This window comes from Hyla sarda, chromosome 2 (genome assembly GCF_029499605.1).
Source record: "Hyla sarda isolate aHylSar1 chromosome 2, aHylSar1.hap1, whole genome shotgun sequence".
NCBI classification, from domain to species: Eukaryota; Metazoa; Chordata; class Amphibia; order Anura; family Hylidae; genus Hyla; species Hyla sarda.
Window position 1 is genome coordinate 215,782,156 of NC_079190.1, and position 20,118 is coordinate 215,802,273.

The following is a 20,118-nucleotide window of genomic DNA, read 5'->3' on the forward strand; positions in this document are numbered from 1 at the left end:
ACGTGCCTGTATGACCTCCCTACAATGCCTGGGCATGCTTCTAATGAGGTGGCGAATGGTCTCCTGAGGGATGTCCTCCCAGACCTGGATTAAAGCATCTGCCAACTCCTGGACAGTCTTTGGTGCAACGTGGCATTGGTGGATGGAGCGAGACATGATGTCCCAGAAGTGCTCAATCTGATTCAGGTCTGGGGAATGGTCGGGCCAGTCCTTAGCATCAATGCCTTCCTTTTGCAGGAACTGCTGACACACTAAAGCCACATGAGGTCTTGCATTAGGAGGAACCCAGAACCAACCGCTCCAGCATATGGTCTCACAAGGGGTCTGGGGATCTCATCTCAGTACCTAATGGCAGTCAGGCTACCTCTGGCAAGCAAAAGGAGGGCTGTGTGGCCTCCCAAAGGCAATGCCACCCACACCATTACTGACCCACCATCAAACCAGTCATGCTGGAGGATGTTGCATGCAGCAGAGCGTTCTTCACGGTGTCTCCAGACTGTCACGTGCTCAGTGGGAACCTGCTTTCATCTGTTTAGAGCACAGGGCGCCAGTGGCAAATTTGCCAATCTTGGTGTTCTCTAAAAAATGCCAAACATCCTGCACGGTGTTGAGCTGTAAGCACAACCCCCACCTGTGGATGATGGGCCCTCACACCACCTTCATGGAGTTTGTTTCTGGCCGTTTGAGTGGACACATGCACATTTGTGGCCTGCTGGAAGTCATTTTGCAGGGCTCTGGCAGTCCTCCTCCTGCTCCTCCTTGCATAAAGGCGGAGGTAGCAGTCCTGCTGCTGGGTTGTTGCCCTCCTCCACGTCTCCTGGTAGCGCCTCCATGCTCTGGACACTACGCTGACAGACACAGCAAACCTTCTTGCCACAGCTCGTACTGATGTGCCATCCTGGATGAGCTGCACTACCTGAGCCACTTGTGTGGGAAGTAGACTCATGCTACCACTAGAGTGAAAGCCCCGCCAGCATTCAAAAGTGTCCAAAACATTAGCCAGTAAGGATAGGGACTGAGAAGTGGTCTGTGGTCTCCACCTGCAGAACCACTCCTTTATTGAGGGTGTCTTGCTAATTGCCTATGATTTCCACCTGTTGTCTGTTCCATTTGCACAACAGCATGTGAAATTGATTGTCAATAAGTGTTGCTTCCTGAGTAGACAGTCTGATTTAATTGTGTTGTTTAAGTGTTCCCTTTATTTCTTTCCCTTTATTTTTTGAGCAGTGTAGAAACACCCATTATCACCTTTACCTCTTAATAAAGTTTAACTACAGATTCTTTTTGAACTTTGTTATCTGCAAAGAACCTTCCAAATGACTTTTGTGTGTTTCAGGAATGTACACAAGGCACAAAATAAGTAGCTCGAAATAATTCTACCAGTGATGTGATCATTGAGGAAATGTAAATGTAATTAAAAGTTCCAACAAAGATATTCATAGAATTCAAGACGTGTGTTTTCATATTAATGTGTGTATGACTGAATATTACTTTCATACTGAAATAATTTGAACTAGAGTTGGGACTTCTATGGAACAGGATACAGATCAAGGAGTCTTAACAAGAATGTGCCATCAGAAAATGGCCTGTTTAAAATAAAGTTTTTATGTTAAACATTTTGATGACTTTAATAATATATATATATATATATATATATATATATATATATATATATATATATATTCAGGGCAGACATCTCATTATCACCTCTATTACAAAGCTAAATGCAAAAAACACATTACCCTCCACTGGCAACAGGCGATGGTCACAGCTCCCAAAGCATGCCTAGAAAACTCTCCCATAGAAATAAATGAAAACCTTCACTATATTTTTCATGTCCATGTGGATTCTGTAAAGTATCTCTTAAAATACTGTTAGAGGGGTACGCCTGTGATAATTTTTTTTTTAATTAACTGGTGCCAGAAAGTTAAGCAGATTTGTAAATTATTTCTATAAAAAATTGCTAATCCTTCCAGTATTTATTAGCAGCTGTATTAGCTGTATACTAAAGAGGAAATTATTTTCTTTTGGGATTTCTTTTCTGACACAACCACAGTGCCTCTGCTGACACCACTGTAAATGTCAGGAACTATCCAGAGCAGGAGCAAATCCCCATAGCAAACATATGCTGCTCTGGACACCCAGAGGTGTGAACAGAGAGCACTGTGGTCGTGACAAAAGATAAATAAAAAATTACCTGTTCTTTACCTGATCCAGCTGGATGTACTATGAAGTGTTGTTCTATCCTTTGCAACCCCCTGTGATTTGGCTTCCAGAGAAATACAAGGATTTTGGTGCTTATATCCAACATGCCCAATTTCTTTCCATGGCAAACGCTGTCGGCTGAAAAATTGAGTATGCTGGATTTCAGCTGCCATTATACACAATAGATTGTCCTTGGGACTGGCCTTTATTTAAAAAAAAAAATACAATGTAAATAAAACAAAATGTCCTGCACAATAAATAATCCCAAGAAAGTCTACCATTAAATGCACTACAGCTTATTCTCCCCAAGCCCCAAGAGGGTTTTTTCAAAAACATGCTCATGTTGTGAAGAAACCTATACTTACCTCTCACTTGGTCCCTGTAGCCTGCGGTATTGCTGTTCCTGATCTCTGCCATACTCACTGGAGACCGGGAGCAATGATACCAGAGGCTACAGAAGCAAGTCAGAGGTGAGGTATAGTAGTTGTTTCTTGTTTTTTATTATTAACTTTTCGCAGGCCTAACCCTTTAAATACAGAGGAGTCTTCCACTTATTGTTTAATGTAGCGCTATTTAATTATCCCATTTGCAGCTGAACAGACATTTGCAGTCAACTATACAATGTGAATTGCCAAATTCATGGACAGACAAACATGAGTATGAGGGCATGGAGGACTGCTAATACATCTGGATTACAATACAGTTCACTATGAGGTTATTTATTGCTTATTTCTATTACTATCATGTCTGGGTTACCAGATACACTTCAGAAAGATATATTTACTATTATTCATCTTATGGCTATACACTGATAGAAAAAATAAATAATAAAACAAATGGTGGGTGTTGAACTTTTACAAAAAAAAAATAAAATAAAATAAACTGGAAAGTGTGTAACAATCTTCCTATAGAAATCCCTATTGCTCCCAGATGCCTAATGTTTCTGTGTGGATATGGGTTAACAAATCCGTTGGCGAATGGTGAAGTTTTATTCTTTTTTTCCCTCTTGCTTCCCAGCTCAAGCAACCACTGGTTGAAAAGCAGAAATCTACATATCAATGTTTGTGCCAATGAAACAATTCAGCTGCAGTGCTGTGCCAAGACTAGATGAACTGTGCTTTCAGTCACACAACACCATGACTCCTTGCACCTACTGGCACCGGCCCTTTAGACTCCATTCCATGCTCCCATTCCAAATGCCGATGAAATGAACCCTCACTGAGAAAAAGGCTTCCATTCTCATGTTAAACTACTCCAGCGAGCCAGCTACATCATCATAAAATGAGTCTAGGGGCCCCAAGGGGACAAGACCTTTGTAGTATTAAAGACACAATCTGTGCTGGTTTAACCATTTTTGGTCAAGCACATATTTAAAGGCTTGCTTTAGATGTTCTCACTACAGACATGTATCTGAATGTAACTTGATGATACTATGCATCAATGTGTTAAAAAAAAATTTTGTAAGAGGACTTATAGAAAGATTCTGTTTGCTGCCCACAGTAACCATTAGAGCGGTGATTGGTTGCTATGGACAACAAAGAGAATCTAACAATAAGGCATTATGATAAATCTTCCCCAAGGCATCTCTACAACAAAAACTACAATCAAACCATCCATTAATAGAGTTCATAAACTAAGTTTGAGCCAACTATTAGTTTGCTTACTTGGACTAGAAAGTCTAAAGATGGACCAGATTCATCAAACATGAATCACTGTGATAAATCTGGCCCATTTTAGACAGCATAGTCTAAGTTTACACTATGTAAATATACCATGCCAGTGTATTATATTTAATGCTGGCCAGTAGCCCTACTGGGCAAAAAATCCAAAATGGCAGACCAATCTTTTTAAACAAATGGCCCTGTTAGGAGTTGGTCTCTTTTACAAAGGAAAATTACTAACAAATGCTAGGCAATCGGGAAATGCAGTCAGCATACAATTATTCTAGCCAAATTTATGTTTCAGGCAGGTTGTGGGAACCTGGGCAAACAAGAGTATTGCAAGAAAACACCTTTAAAGAGGTGATAAGAAGGGACCACGTTAGCTAGATCTTGGATACCCGGCATTGCCTGGTCTTCCTAACTAATGTAGTGGTCATCCTAACTTGTAGTGGAGGAAAAGCAACAATGGCGCTCTTGTCCTCAAAGCCGAGTTGTCCCCACAAAAATTGGCCTCCTGCTAAATTGTTGTTCATTTATATATAATCTGCTAAAAGTTCTGAAGGGCAAGTCTCCAGATTTCTGCTGGTATCATTAGTACCAGTATCAGCAACTAAAGCTTAAAAGTCAGAGATTTTTGATGTGTAAAAGTTTTTCTGCCATTAATTAACTTTCATGGAAGAGGCATAAAATCTGATTAAGATAAAGCAATAATCACGGGGGCAGACATTTCTCCATCCTTCCTCCCACTATGGTGATTGTCCCTGTCTGAATCTGCTGCATGCTGGGAAATATAGATTAAGTATACCTACATAAGGAATGGAAAAAATATATATTGTAAGTTTAGGGCCCTTTTAAAAGTCGTTAGGGAAAAATATGTTGCACTCAAAGGCTAGTCAACGTTTTCACTATTTAGTAAAGTTAGCCATATTGTTTACATTTCATAACTTACATATATAAAGTTACTTTACTATGTATTTGGCCTCTTGGCATAATTTCCAGTAAGGGATCACATGATAAGCTGCGTATTCCTGCACTTGAAGGAGTTAAAATGTCATGTCAGACAACAAGGTTTGGCACGGTCCCAGAAGGCACATGGGAACCAGGGACGCACAGTTATAAAGGCCTGATTGTAGCAGCCCACTGGATTGGAAATGACTTGTAGGCCTAATGAAACAAAACTTTGGCAGGAAAACAGAATGAAAGGAATGAGACAATAAAAGGCAGGAACAAAGGGAGCAGAGTTGTTTCAGCTTAGCAAAATAAGCTCACTTTGTTGTCGGGAAAAGCCAAAGCCGATTAGGATAAACCAATGACTAAGCATAAGTCTTCCAAACTAATTACACAGTTCACCATGTGAAGTGCGACTGCAACCCTGAAAAGTAGAGGCTACTTCATGTTTTTTTGTGTTACACTATATAAAACCAGCCTAAAACATGCTTATAATGAACTATAGGTGGAGACTGAGCAATATTATCCACGAGTTAAGTCTCTCTCCTCCACAGAATCAAAATAGGAAACTAAACTGCTTAGTAATGCTGATTTGTGTCCTACACCAGCCTAACTATATACTGGGCTTAGCAAAGTTATCACTGTCCCCTTACCCCATGTGTCACAGTCATTACTGTCTCCTCATCTCCTTATGCCCTCACCTCACCCATGTGTCGCAGTTATTAGTGTCCCCTCATCTCCCCCCCTGCGCATCACAGTAATTCATGACTGACACAGAGAGATGAGGGGGCAGTAGTGTCCTCTTATTTCCCCATACATGTCAGTTATTATAGTGTCCTTATCTCCCTCCTGTGTGTCACAGTCATAAGTGTCTCATCTGTTAAAAAATAAAAAACTGTTTACTTCACTCTGCCTTCATTCCCATGCTTATCCCCCATTCTGCCATGCTCAACACCAGATGTTTTCAGTTGGTGCCTCAGTGTACAGCAGTGGATGTCTTTGGCTGGTGCTTTAATGTCATGTGATGGTAGCAGCCAATCAGCAGCAGTGCAGCCAATCAGCAACTTCGCCGTGATGCTCCATACTCCTGAGAGTCACCACCGAGGCCGTCGATTGGCTGCATCAGTCACTTGACTTCGAAGCACTTACCAGAAGCAGAACGGAGGATCAGTGCACAGAAGTAAGTAAAAACATTTTTTTTTTGTTTGTTTGTTTTGACGGATGGCCAGGGCCTGGCAAAAACCTGGGTGCCGCCATGGAATTCTAAGTCGCTGTGGTGACCTGGTGCTCAGGATTTGTCATGCTGTGCAGCATAGAAACCTTAAGACTTAGTGAGGTTAAGATGGTTGCCACTATTGCCACTAGAGATGAGCGAAGTTACAGTGATTTGATTCGTCACGAGCTTCTCGGCTTGGCAGTTGCAGACTTTAGCCTGCATAAATTAGTTCAGCTTTCAGGTGCTCCAGTGGGCTAGAAAAGGTGGATACAGTCCTTACAGATATAATGAAAAATCAAATTGTCTCTTCATTTGCACTTGTTGCTAAGGAAAATAAGGTGTTAAAAATTGAAAAACCTCTAAAATATGCCAAATTATTTCTAAATATTTCTAGCCCAGGAACTGTGGAAGCAGATAAGAAGCCATGCGCATTACAATGCTACGGCACTGTCTTAGGAACCTAAATAACGTTTTAGGTTTAAATAGTAGTTTAAAGTATCTGAAGCAAACAAAGTGCCATAATGAATTGAGAAAGACACAACAGCTAGCATGTCTGCCAACCGCTTGTAGGATAGGAATGACAGTACATCAGTAGTGCAATACATTCTAGATGACTTGAGTTCTTGGACTGAAACCTACTCCTAAGATTAAAATTTGTGTCAGTTTCTGCCAATATATGTAGCCTATGTGCAAAGGATATAGAAAAAGCATTAAATATATATCAGATCATGGGCATATTTATTAACTTAAAATGGTATATATTGCTCAAAAATAGGTAAAAATCCAGATACTGTAGTTGCCAACATGGATTTCTCAGAAATGTATATGATTAATAGGATTTCTAAAAATTAGGAATACTAAAACTAAATTCACACCAATATTTTTCTATTATATGGAGGATAGAAGGAGATCATGATTATAGTTTTGGTGGATCGGTTTACTGTATAAGTATAATAAATAATCCTATATGTTTTTTCAGTGTATTAAATATTATAAAGAAACATTTTATGCTGTTTTATGTTGTAATATATTCTGTAATGATATGTGAAAATCACATTTTCAGTCCCAGAATTGCAAAATGGAATTCAGTTTAGGCAATATGGATGCACAACAGTATAATTTCCATAGGAAATAACCATAATCAGAACAGAAGCAGCACTAGCAACACAGTGGTGTGTGCACGTATCCTTGGTAAAATTGCACACGTTAGTCAGCGTCATACTTAACATGTCTCCTACATACAAATGCATATTTATGACAAGCCTGGATTTATAAAGTGAGAAGAGATGAGGCCGACACAACAATACAAGAGGAACATATAATGAGAACAAAAATGTGCTGCTTTGGTAAGCTGCTATTTAGCATATTGCAAAAAGTCCTAAAATAGAGCTGTGATCGTGAAGTGCTAAGAGTGGTGAAATCCAACGAGCAGAGACAAGACGAAGCGAGCAAATGTTCATCTCGGATGTCTAGGCTCTTTGTTATGATTACATTCTCACTTCCTTGCACTGACTGAGTGACCTTTTATTATCCTGGTGTTTTAACCCAGTCACCATGTAAACTAAGCCCAGCAGGGTCCAGGAACCTTCACAGATACCACATATCTGCACATAGTTTGCCTTATGGAGATATATGGTGGTCAGTCATCTGCATTGATGCTCCATTTCCTCTGTCTATAAATCTGCAATATGGAAGTGGATAATGGACTTCTGTTTCTTCATGTACATATGTTTATAGAAAAAAGCATCCACTACGGTGCACTCTGGGCTCTGGGCATGGAGGCTAGTGTGGCTAGCTTGACAGAAGGTAAACAATATCAAAGTTCTAAAGAACTTTTGACATGAAATTTTTTTTCTTACATTCTGCAGCATAATCTAAATGAATGACCTGTCATAATGCAGAGATCAAAAAAAAAAATGTTACTCAGTACCTTATCCTAAGTCAAGTACATTTAATTTTTATGTGTCTAGGACCTGTATATCCCTAGCAAATAGCATTTATGTGTGTCTCACGTGCTTTGTCTTTTTATGCATACATTTTTTATCAGTTCCTAGTAAAGCTGAATGCTGATCCACCTAGCTGTCTCTATGTGAATTATAATAGAGAAAACAGACATGGTCACACATCCACAACATGCACAATGATCTAATGCTTCTCAGCAACATTTATTAAACTAACAGGTCGTTAGTGTACTTAATGATCATGAAGTGCAAGCCCACTAGCCACGTCACGGCCATCTGTAAGTAGTGGGTCCCTAACATCCCTAGCGTAAAGTGGCATAGCATTGTGCGGCGAACCACCACCGCCGCAATACTAGTGCCCACAGGGGGAAGGACCCACTGGCAGAGCAGCCCCAATGCCACCCAAACCAGCCCCAGGGTCGTGCCTCTCCAAAGACACAGTGCCGCGGCAGAAATGGATGGCGCACAGCACCACACCAGTGTGAAAAAGGTGTAAAAGCTCACTTAACATGTGCTTCCAGTCAGACTGGGAGGCTGCCAGAAAGGAAGGGGCCCTGTACAGCTTCCTGCTAATTTATATAGGGCTGGGCTGAGTGGGAGGGGCAGAGTGAAGACCAAATAAAAACAACAACAAAAAAGAGGGGGATAGAAAACACAATGTCAATTCAAATAGAGAAAACAGACATGGTCGCACATCCACAACATGAACAATGATCTAATGCTTCACAGCAATATTTATTAAAGTAACAGGTCGTTAGTGTACTTCATGTACTTGTAATTAGCAGGAAGCTGCACAGGGACCCTTCCTTTCTGGCAGCCTCCCAGTCGGACTGGGAGCACATGGTAAGTGAGTTTTTACACCTTGTTCACACTGTGGTGGTGCTGTGTGGTGTCCAGTGCTGCCAAGGCACCGTGTCTGTGGGGAGGTGCGGCATGGGGGCTGGTTTGAGTGGTATTGGGGCTGCTCTGCCAGTGAGTTGTTCCCCCTGTGGGCACTGGTGTTGTGGTGGTGGTGGTCGCCAGCCAGTGCTACGCCATTTTATGCTAGGAACGTTAGGGACCCACTAATTACAGGTGGCCGTGAAGTGGCTATTGGGCTTGCACTTCATGATCATAAAGTACACTAACGACCTGTTTGTTTAATAAATGTTGCCGAGAAGCATTAGATCATTGTGCATGTTGTAGATGTCCGACCATGTCTGTTTTCTCAATTTGAATTCACCTAGCTGTCACTATGTGTGTCATTCAGCTTTCACAAACTCCTGAATGTCTGATCAGCTTCTTTGACATTCAGGAGTCAGAGAAAGCTTTGGCTGTTCAAGCATGCTGGGAGTTGTAGTTTTGCAAGAGATGGAGCTGCAGTGTTTGTAGAGCACTTTGTTAGAACAGTGTTGCCTTTAGTGCAAAAACTACAACTCCCAGCATGCCCACACATCCTTTGTCTGTAGTTTTACAAGAGCTGGAGGCACACAGTTGGAGAATACACAGCTCTAAAACAAAGTTTTACAAAGATTGTATCCCCAGCTGTTGCAAAACTGTAGTTTAGGAACAGCTGAAGGCTGTAGTGGTGCAATGGTGATGTCCTATACTGGATACCAACACACATTACGGCTGGTATCCAGTAAGCTGCAAAATTTTGAGTAGTCTGTCTGCATAGTGGCGGCTGTTTTCATGTTTTAGTAAAATTTATTTCTTTATGTATATATATATGTATATTGAAAAAAGTCATCTTAGTAGTACTACAAAATATAATTTTTTTTCATAATGACTGTTCCTCTTTAAAGTTGCACCCACATTGCCTGCAGCATCACAGCACACTTAGTGAAACCATATGTGCTTCTCTGTATGACCTGCATATCAGCTCTTTCCTGTTCCCGCTAGACACGTTCAATGCATCTCATGTTTTCTATTAAAAGTTTTCCTTTAGCTGCCCTTGCCATCCACATGTGATAAATGCAGGACAATCCTATACAGTGGTAAGCAATGAAGCAGAGTCCTGTCGGAGAAAGAATATTGCACATCTTTGACCGCATGCCATTGTAGCTTAACATCAGCCCCCACTAAGTGAAGTACAAAGAAGCAGGGCATAGTGGCATCACATTTACTCACTTGGCTCCCCCATTTGCAGCTGGTAACTGCACCTGTAACTGCCATAGCCTGTAAATTCGAGCAAAAAGGTGGTAAAACATCTCCCTTTTTAGGCAATGGCATAAATTAAGTAAACAAGTGGCACCACAGATAAAGTGCATAGACCGCATATTTCAGCATAGGCCAAAGCCTATGTCAACAACTAGTGAAAGGGAAATGTGACTTGCATGATGTCGCAGGGGAGAACTTCGGCCTTTCTCTGCCTTACTCTGTTGAACGCACAGCCTAGAGCAGTTCAGTGTGTGATGAGCTGTCACTGGCTGAGACCGCACCCCCGCCCCCTCCCTCAGCTCTGAACTCTACAATCTCTGAGCTCTGCCCAGCAGCTGCAAAAGGGAGCAGAAATATTCAGCAGCGTTTAGCACAATATGTAGCACTATCCACTGAAGGTATTATGACTTTACAGCAATGTTTCCCAACCAGGGTGCCTCCAGTTGTTGCAAAACTACAACTTTCGGCCCTTTGCTGTCCAGGTTTGCTGGAAGTTGCAGTTTTTCAACAGCTGGGGGTACCCTGGTTGGGAAAACCTGCCCTACAGTCAAGCTCAGCTCAAAGGGAAAGGGAGCTTAAATATTCCCCTCTATAAATTGTGCTGAGCTGAGGTCCCACCATATTTTCTTGACTTTTGGCTTCCAGGCTGCTGCAGGAAACAATCTGCTAGCAGGGCTGCAACCGAGACCAGAAGAGCACTCCTGGTGGTCAAACTTTAAGGGGTTAATTTAACACAAAGTTACACAATTTTATTATGTCAGAGAAGTAATTTAAATAGGCTAATATAGATTATATTACATTTCATGGTGACAGGTACAATTTAAAGGCTCATTATTGGGTTAGAGTCTGGACCACTTGAGAATGCTCAGGTATTATAGTGATCCAGAGTCCCCAGCCTTCCAAGTAGACTGCATAGAAATTGTGGTAAGAAGATGAAATTGTGGAAGTGCCTAATATTGGAACAATGTATCACTTCCATATTAGCATGAAATTTAATGGTGTATTCCAAGAATTTTTTTTATTTGGCTATGCTACAGGGGCTGTAAAGTTAGTGTAGTTCATAAAATAGTGTCTGTACCTGTGTGTGACGGTTTTCTCACAATCCTTCAGTGATTATCGCCCTAACATTTATTTTTAACAGTATACAAAATTACTCTAGTCCCGGGATTTCCCAGGTTGCAATGCATCGAGACCTGGCATCACTAGTCAGGTGATCAGAGGGAGTCTGTCATGCTTCAATTTTGCATCAGCTGTAGGCCCTCTGGTTAGAAAACACTGTGTTTCAATGGGTGGGGTGGCTGATGTGTGGGAGGAAGGAAAGTGACCTCAAACTTTCAAGCATGGAACTGTGGGATGTGTAGTTTAGAGAACAAAATCCAACAGGAAATAACCAGTTCCAGCAGGTAAGTACTAAAATCACCTTATGGTGGATAACCCCTTTAAATGTGTTTGTACAGAAACTGATTACCAATATCATTACAATACAATGGGAACATACTTTTAGGGTTTATGGCAGATTTGCTGCAGAAATGTTTGTGACTGTCCTTTTCATCTGAATGGGGCTTGTAGAAATCCACATGCCTATTCAACCTTGGAGTAAAGGAGCTAATTTTGTAATTACAGAAATTTCTGCAAAATATCAGCTGCATGTGAATTTGCTCTTAAAGTAAAAAAAAAACTAATTTAAAAACAAAATAGGTTAAACTATATGCACTGTAGTGGCTACAAAAGACTACTAATGTGGGAAGTCTGACAAAATGTGTGCAGAGGAACAGTTGAGCAACTGCTCATAGCAATTTCAGAGTTTTTCAAAGGTCTTTTGAAAATGTGAAATCTGGAATCTGATTGGTTGCTATGGGCACTGTTCCTCTTAAAAAAATTGTTACACCATAGGTGCTTTTTTTTTTTTTTTTCCCCAACTGTTACAAAGCCACGGCTTCCATGTAGAGTGTTAATAGGAGAGCATAGACATTCATTTAAAGGGGTACTCCACTGGAAAAAATTTTTTTAAATCAACTGGTGCCAGAAAGTTAAACAGATTTGTAAATTACTTCTATTTAAAAATCTTAATCCTTCCAGTACTTATGAGCTGCTGCATGATCCACGGGAAGTACTTTTCTTTTTGAATTTCCTTACTGTCTGACCACAGTGCTCTCTGCTGACACCTCTGCCCATTTTAGGAACTATCTAGAGTAGGAGCAAATACCCATAGCAAACCTCTTCTGCTCTGGATAGCAGAGATCACTGTGGTCAGACAGAAAGGAAATTCAAAAAGAAAATAACTTCCTGTGGATCATAACAGCAGCTGATAAGTACTGGAAGGATTAAGATTTTTTAATAGAAGTAATTTACATATCTGTTTAACTTTCTGGCACCAGTTGATTTAAAAAAAAAAAAAGTTTTCCAGTGGAGTACCCCTTTAAGAAACTCGCACGGTCAATGTGCTGATCACCAAGCCTTTAGCCCACTGTGAAATTGGTAGAATCCACAAGAAAAGCTCTCAATATTATACATTATTCAAAACTAGAACAACCAAGAGATCACCCAATTTTATTAATAAACAGCATTAGCTAAAGGGATTGTCCGTTTAAGAATTCACAGAACTTGAATTAATAAATGATAAGGGGTATTCTTCTCAGTACTGTCAACTCTTGGCCAGAGTAGAATGAAGTTGGAAGGACCTTTTCTTGCTCAAGAGCAATGGTGTCCATAGTGTGGACCTCCAGCTGCTGCAAAAATAAATTTTTCAGCATGTCCAGGCAGTCAACCATTGTCTGGGCATGCTGAGAGTTTTAGTTGTGCAACATCTGGAGGGGCACACTTTGGAGACCACTGCTCTAGAAGATCTGTCCAGGCCAGCATTACACTGACCAATCATTTTAAAGGGGTATTTCAGCTTCATACATCTTATCCTCTATTCAAAGGATAGGGGATAAGATGTATGATCGCAGGGGTCCCGCTGCTGGGACCTCCCCGATCTCTGTGCAGTACCAGTCATTCTGTGCTTGAGACGTGATGTCATGGCCACTCCCCCTCGTGATGTCACGCAGCGCCCCCTCACAAACATGAATAGAGGGGGTGTGGTGTGATGTCACGAGGGGGAGTGGGCATGACATCAAATCTCGGTCTAGGAGGCAGCACTTGCCACAGAATGCCGGGGACTGCACTGAGATGTATAAAACCGGAATACCCCTTTAATGAACAATGTACAATACTTCATATTACTATAATGGCGCTGTAGGGAAATTGAAAAGTTATAGCTAGGTTTCCCTAGAGCTGATTCATAGGGACTCTTCTACAGTCCTTTCTAACAATTAGACTCTACTATCAAAGCAGACAACTCTATAAAAATCTAGATATCAATAAGTCTCCAGACACGAAAAAAAAAAAAATGTAAGAATTAAATCCTTCTATTACCAGGACGCTCAACTCTATACATACTCTGGCTATATTCAACATGATATGGTTGAAAGGGCTTATGACAAATGTGGACAAGATCTTGTCACTAGGCAAAGGTTGTTACATGACCATCCTCAATACAACTGCCTCTGTATATCTTGAATAGTCTATGACAACAAGTTCTACACCGTTTTTTTGCGTTGCAGGGAGTACTTTGTTTCATATTCAAAATTCAATGCTTCATTCTATTCATTACCCAAAAGCTCTATATACTTTATTCAAGATGCCGAGCTCAGCCAGAATTTTACAATACAAATACAAAACTATAACAATTTGAATGCAGAAACTGCTAATATTAGCAGCTTTGGGATTAAGTTGAAACACAGGGTTTTGTAAAACACTGTGCAACAATTTGGACCAGAACCAAAAATACATTTTCAGAATAATTACAAATTATATCTTTTAATGAAAAAGGAGCAAACATGTAAAAGAAAACACATGTCTACCACTCTCCTCGAGGAGAACACTCAAAGCATGGAGATAACCAACAGTTCCTTACCTTGCCATACTGCTCAAAGTATTGCTTTACATCTTCTACTACTGTATTTGCCGATAATCCTCCTACGAATATTTTCTTTGTTCTTGTGACCATCTATACAGAAGGAAAAAAGAAATGCATGGCTTAATCAGATTATTTTGTATAACAAAGTGGGACAGAAATATCTCTCAGATAGCACTGCTAATCCCATTAATTAATATTATGTACTTAGGAAAAGAATTTACAGCTCTATCCTATTAAATCTGCACTGGTTACTATTTGGAGATATGAAAGCTATAATAAAGTAATGGAAAAAAACAGCAGCCACTGCCTGTCTGCAAAGGGAAACTCCAACAGAGATCAGTTAGAAAAGTGGTTTTATGAGCCTTCACATCTTACATCTGCTATTTAGGCAAATCCTTAACATATTCTGAAAAATAGTTCCAGTAAATAATGACTGAAAAGTACATGATATTGGCAAAATTATAATAATATGGTTAGGTGGACTCCTCAATATTCATTATAGCACTTGGTGACAGAATCCAGTTGATGTGTACCTGTATCCTGAACTTCCTATGATGAGACTCATTAAATGCTGGGTGATACAGGTGCAGACCTTACAATGCCTTATGAGTTCCGGACCATGAGCCCATTTCTAATTGATAGGCAACCTGACACAGCGCCCCTCCATACCAGATATGGGAAACAGGTGAAAGTTCAAGTTTACAAGTACACTTCAAAGGGGGACTGCAGTAAAAAGTAACTTATCCCTTATAAGTGTCAGATCATGGTGAGTCTGACCACTGGGACCACCGCGATCTCCTGTACGGGACTTGGCTCTTTGAGAGGAGCATGTGCTGGGGTCGGAACATGCTCTATTCATTCTTTATGGGAGACACGAGTACTGTACTCTGCCACTCCCATAAAAATGAATAGAGTGCGTGCAGACTCCAGAACACACTCCTCGCAGTGACCTGGGGCCTGTACATAAGATCGAAGGAGGTCTCAGTGATCAGACCCACCTCAATCTATCACTTATACTCTAATCCACAGGATAGGGGATAAGTTACTTTTCGATGCATTACCCTTTAATGTTTGTACACATTGGTTCAGAGATAAGTTAAGAAAGGATACATTGTGTTCTGAGGTATATGGAGTGAGATTACCAGTTTTTATTTTTTACATCATCATGAGTTTGTGCCGTTCTGTCAATTTAACAATTGGCAATTCAACACAATTTTATTTTTTAATTAATTAATAATAATAATATTAATAATATATAACTATATTAATAAAAATATGGTGCTTGGGTAAGGGGAAACTAGAAAAACCCTTTACCTACCTAGCAGGGCCTGCCCGCTGAGTCAATCACTGGCCCCTGTGGTATCTTGTATTGGCTGAGCGGGCAGGTCATGCAAGAAGCACTTGTCTCTGAAGCAAGAAGCAGAAACAGGATCAGGGGATCAGATGGAGAAAAATGAGAGCTGCAGGGGACCAGGGCTGGGTAAGTATGTATTTTTTTTTCTATTATTTCCCTGTGCCAGTAGCAAAAATTTTTTTTTATTTAAGAAAACACTGGATAACTCCTTGAACTAAACTAACTGAAAAGGTAAGGGTTAGGGATCGACCGATATCGATTTTTTAGGGTCGATACCGATGCTCTGTGGAGGTTAGGGCCGATAGCCGATAACATATACCGGAATATCGGTATAAGTTATCGGCTATTTATCCCCCCCACGGCTTTAAATCAATGAAATGCAGCGGCTTTTGCGGTGCCAGAGACTGCCACCGCCACCCGCTTCTCTCCCCCTGCCCGTCCTGGGGTCCCCGGAGTCCTATCACCACCACCACAACTGCCCCCCCCCCCACTGTGGCGGTGCGGGGTGGGGGCGTTGTGGGGTACGGGGCATTATCAGATTATCAGCAAGGCAATTGCCAATACGATCACGTCCAAAATCGTGAATATCGGCCGAACCGATAATCGGTTGATCCCTAGTAAGGGTGGACACATCTGTATTTACATGCATCATATAAGAAATTATTTCTTTATTGCTGAAGCATAACCAGGGCGTCCCCATTTATGAAGAATACAGATACTTATATAAATCTAACCATTATTATGTATAGTCAGAATACATAGTTTTTCTCCGTTGAGTGATATTTAATCTTTATTTTATGATTAATGGCTCGGTGGATTCTAAAAAGAAACAGACCCAGCTGCACCATATAAAATGTTCACAAATATCGGGGAGCAGAATGATAAATTGGAGAAAATAGTGTTAGCAGGGGAAGACTTGATAAATAAAGGTTTTTTTTTCCCGCCCAGAGCTCTGGTTGCTTCCCGGTTTTCTTTTTTTAGGGTGACATTCGACACGAGACTAAAATATCAGCTGTCTTTTACAGCCCAAAGATTGAGCATCTGGAAGAGGAGGGACAAAGAGCCTTCTTCCCATCTCTGGGTGTCAATAGTAGGTCAGAATTGCAGGACATTCAATGCATATGCAAAAACATTCATTTTCACATGCAAATCAAGACTATTCTTATTTTAAACTGAACTACTATATGTAAATGTCCCTGATGCATATGCATTGGTCAAGTCTCTGCAGGCATCGTTAGGTTCAAATATCTTCTAGAAAGGTTCCTAGTTTTGATTGTTAGGTTAGAAATTGGGTCTATAACATTTGCAATCTCTGCCACAAATTTACAGGTTGAAGAATTAAATTACTCACAGGCCTTTCTTCAAACTTTTAGATATTATTTTAATATAGTTAGGATATCACAAAACAATACCTTTGTACATTTCTTTAATTGAAATACATTATTAATGATTCCCCAGTACAATCTAAGATCATGTTAAGCCCAATCTCATGGTAGTGTCTTCTCATCAAAGCTTCTGAGCTCATTGGCTAGGCAGTACAGTGAGTTTTAACTGATCCTTAAACTGTTGTGGAGCACTGAGCAGCCACAAAGACTTTTATGGCACTACCCTGCCCCTGGTGACAGTCTGATGCAAAAGCCATGTTAGTTTCTTCAGAGTACCGATTCCAGTAGTGTATAGAATCTGAGGAGTCAGAGTGCCAGCAAAGGCACTGAAGAAGCAAAGGGATAATTTAAGTATGTTGCCTGGTGGAATAAGTGAGAGGAGAATGCCCCGAAAATGTCTAGTCCTTTGTGGGGGGTTTTCCCCAACAGACAGTTTTCCACAGTATTTACTAAGATTTCGCTATATTTTGCAGTTTTACCTATGTTTTGCTTCTTTTTAATCACATTTTTTATTTATTTTTTTTGTACACCTGCTCTGATCAGTCGGGTTTTCAGTCAGCTCACTAACACCACATTTTCTGTGGAAACCTTGGTAAATACCGTGTTTCTCCAAAACTAAGACCGGGTCTTATATTAATTTTAGTTACAAAAAACACACTAGGGCTTATTTTCAGGGCAGGGCTTATTTATTTACGGTATGTGCATTGAACAACATACATTGCCCCCCGGCCGGCTCCTTACATGACAATGCGCTCAGCCTATTATCGGCCGAGGAGGGACATCACTGCGGCCGGTGATAGGCTGAAGGCTCTGAGAAGTCCCAACACCAGCAAGCAGCAAGAGCAGCGGAGAACAGTGAGGCCAGTTCCTTGTATGTTGGGATTTTTCAAAAATGTTGGGGATTTGCTCTCTTTATTGAGACCACGCCCCTTTCCCCAGCAGCCAGATCCTTTTTAAGGTTCTCTCTAAAATGGAGAGTTGGTTGGGTTTTTATTTTTTTGGAGCAAATTTTGGCGCAGACACAATGTCTGGCGCAATGTGCCAGATTCTGGCGCACAACCCAACAAAACAGGTCAGCTTTACAATAGTAAATCAAGGCCATAGTCTTAGGTGAAAAGATTCTATTAATTTTGGGCTTAATCCAGAAGGCAATCTTATAAGGTATTGACAGTCTTTCCTAAATAAGTTTACAAACATAGATAGCTGTCAATCACTCATAAGACCACCCACTCGACTCCTAGGCTTAGAGTACAAATTTCAATTAGTTAATTAATAGCTATACTGTATTTTTTCCCAAAAATTATTTATCAATCTTCTCTGCAAATTTGGCTCTATGGCACACTTCTGGAAGATCAGATTGTTCTATGCGACAGGTTTCCTTTAACAATTAAAACCTATCGGTATTTAAAGAAATACCTGGCATGCATTTCCCTTATGTTAAATTAACTTTTTTTTTTTTTTAGGTATTTTTTTTTTTAGGTATTTTATGTAGCAAACAAAATTGAGACTGAAATTGAGAATTGTTTAACTTTCAGAAAAACGAAAATTTCTTTAACCTCTTAGGGACCAAGGGCATACGCCCTGGTCCCTCTCCCCTTCTATGACACGGGGTTACAGGCTGACCCCACGTCATAGCAGGGTGTTCCTGGCGACCATCAACGGCCGGGACCAGTGTCTAATCCCGGACATCAACAGCGATGATGCCAGCAATCAAAGTTGATTGCCACGTCTAAAGTGAAAGTAAACCATTCCTGGCAGCTCAGTGGCACTGTTCGGGACCATCGCTGTGAAACTGAACAGCTGAGAGGACGGGGGGAGGGTCCTACCTGCCTCCTTGCCATCTGATCAGTGATCTGCTGCTCCATGCCTGCTCAGCAGGCTGGAGCAGCAGACCGCCGATAACATTAATCAATGCTATGCTATGGCATAACATTGAACAGTAAATGCAATCAGAACATGGATGCAAAAATATGGGGGGAGAACGTAAAAGTTAATAATGTGATTCAACCACTTCCCTAAAAAAAAAAGTTTGAATCACCCCCCCCCCCCCCCTTTACCCAATAAAGTAAATAAATGTAAACAAAAAAACAAACATATGTGGTATCGCAGCGTGCCTATATTTCCCAACTATAAAAATATAACTTAAATTAAACCACACGGTCAATGGCGTATACATAAAAAAAAAAAATCCAAAGCCCAAAATTGTGTATTTTTGGTAATTTTGTATACCCTTAAAAAAAACTAGAAACTAATAAAAAGTGATCAAAAAGTCCCATCAAACAAAAATGGTACCGATAAAAACTTCACACCACAGCGCAAAAAATGAGCCCTCATACATCCCTGTATGCAGAAAAATAAAGTTATAGGGGTCAGAAGATTACAATTTTAAACATACTAAGGCTCCTTTCATACCATGAGCATTCTTCCGATATTAAACATCCGTTTTCTGTGTAAAAATGGATGTATAATAACGGATGAAATAACGGGTGCTAACGGCTGAATAATGTCCATCAAAATAACAGGCATATTTATCCGTTAAGACGCGTTATAACATCCGTCATGTACCGTTATTTTATGTCCGTTTTAACACCTCTGCCTGCAGACTCCCACAGCCGGGACTACTACTACTCCCATCACAGTGGCTGGGGAGGCTACATTAGTGTTTTTACTACAACCCCGACATGGAAAAGACTGTTTCATGATGGGGGTTGTAGTACAAGAGATGAGGGGTTGATGGCACCGGGTCTCACCCTGTCATTAAACAGGGGAGCGGGTGGCATGCTCCACTCCCCTGCGATGTACGATGTATTTACATTTTTAAATTCCCTGCCAGGAGCCCTGAATGGCCGGTACTGAGGAGCCATTCAGGGCTCCCGGTGGGGTTTTCAAATAATATATAGAATAACTGTGTGGGGGGGTAATATATCTGGCCACCACATTGATTCTATAAATCTTTCCCCCCACCCCCGGAGCGCATTTATATATGTTAGTGATAAGGATGACCCTTATGTTTCTCATGACTGATCAATATATTAATACTAATATGCCATTGCTGATGCTGGAGAAAGATATTTGTTAAACTACCCTTAACCCATAATCCAGCTTGCTATTTGCTTGCAACTAAGAAACCTTGGAATGACGCCAGGAGGCCCAAGATGAGACGTCAGAAAACATTTGAGGAAGATACTGATTGTATAGAAGGGCAAAGATCTGGAATTTTCCAGTATTAGAGCGAGAGGGCCACATAAATTAACTTTGGCCAAGAAAGAAATGGATGCTAAATATGCT

At 40.7% G+C, this 20,118-nt stretch overlaps 1 protein-coding gene across 14 annotated transcripts in view; it reads right to left on the reverse strand.

Moving 5' to 3' along the window:
- MSI2 (musashi RNA binding protein 2) overlaps window positions 1-20,118 on the reverse strand; it is a 710,736-nt gene that overhangs the window by 480,150 nt on the left and 210,468 nt on the right. For all 14 annotated transcript variants that reach the window (XM_056556335.1, XM_056556336.1, XM_056556333.1 and 11 more), the window contains exon 6: window positions 14,089-14,181. In XM_056556335.1, coding sequence (XP_056412310.1) covers window positions 14,089-14,181 — 93 coding nt within the window. The remainder of the gene's footprint in view (window positions 1-14,088; window positions 14,182-20,118) is intronic.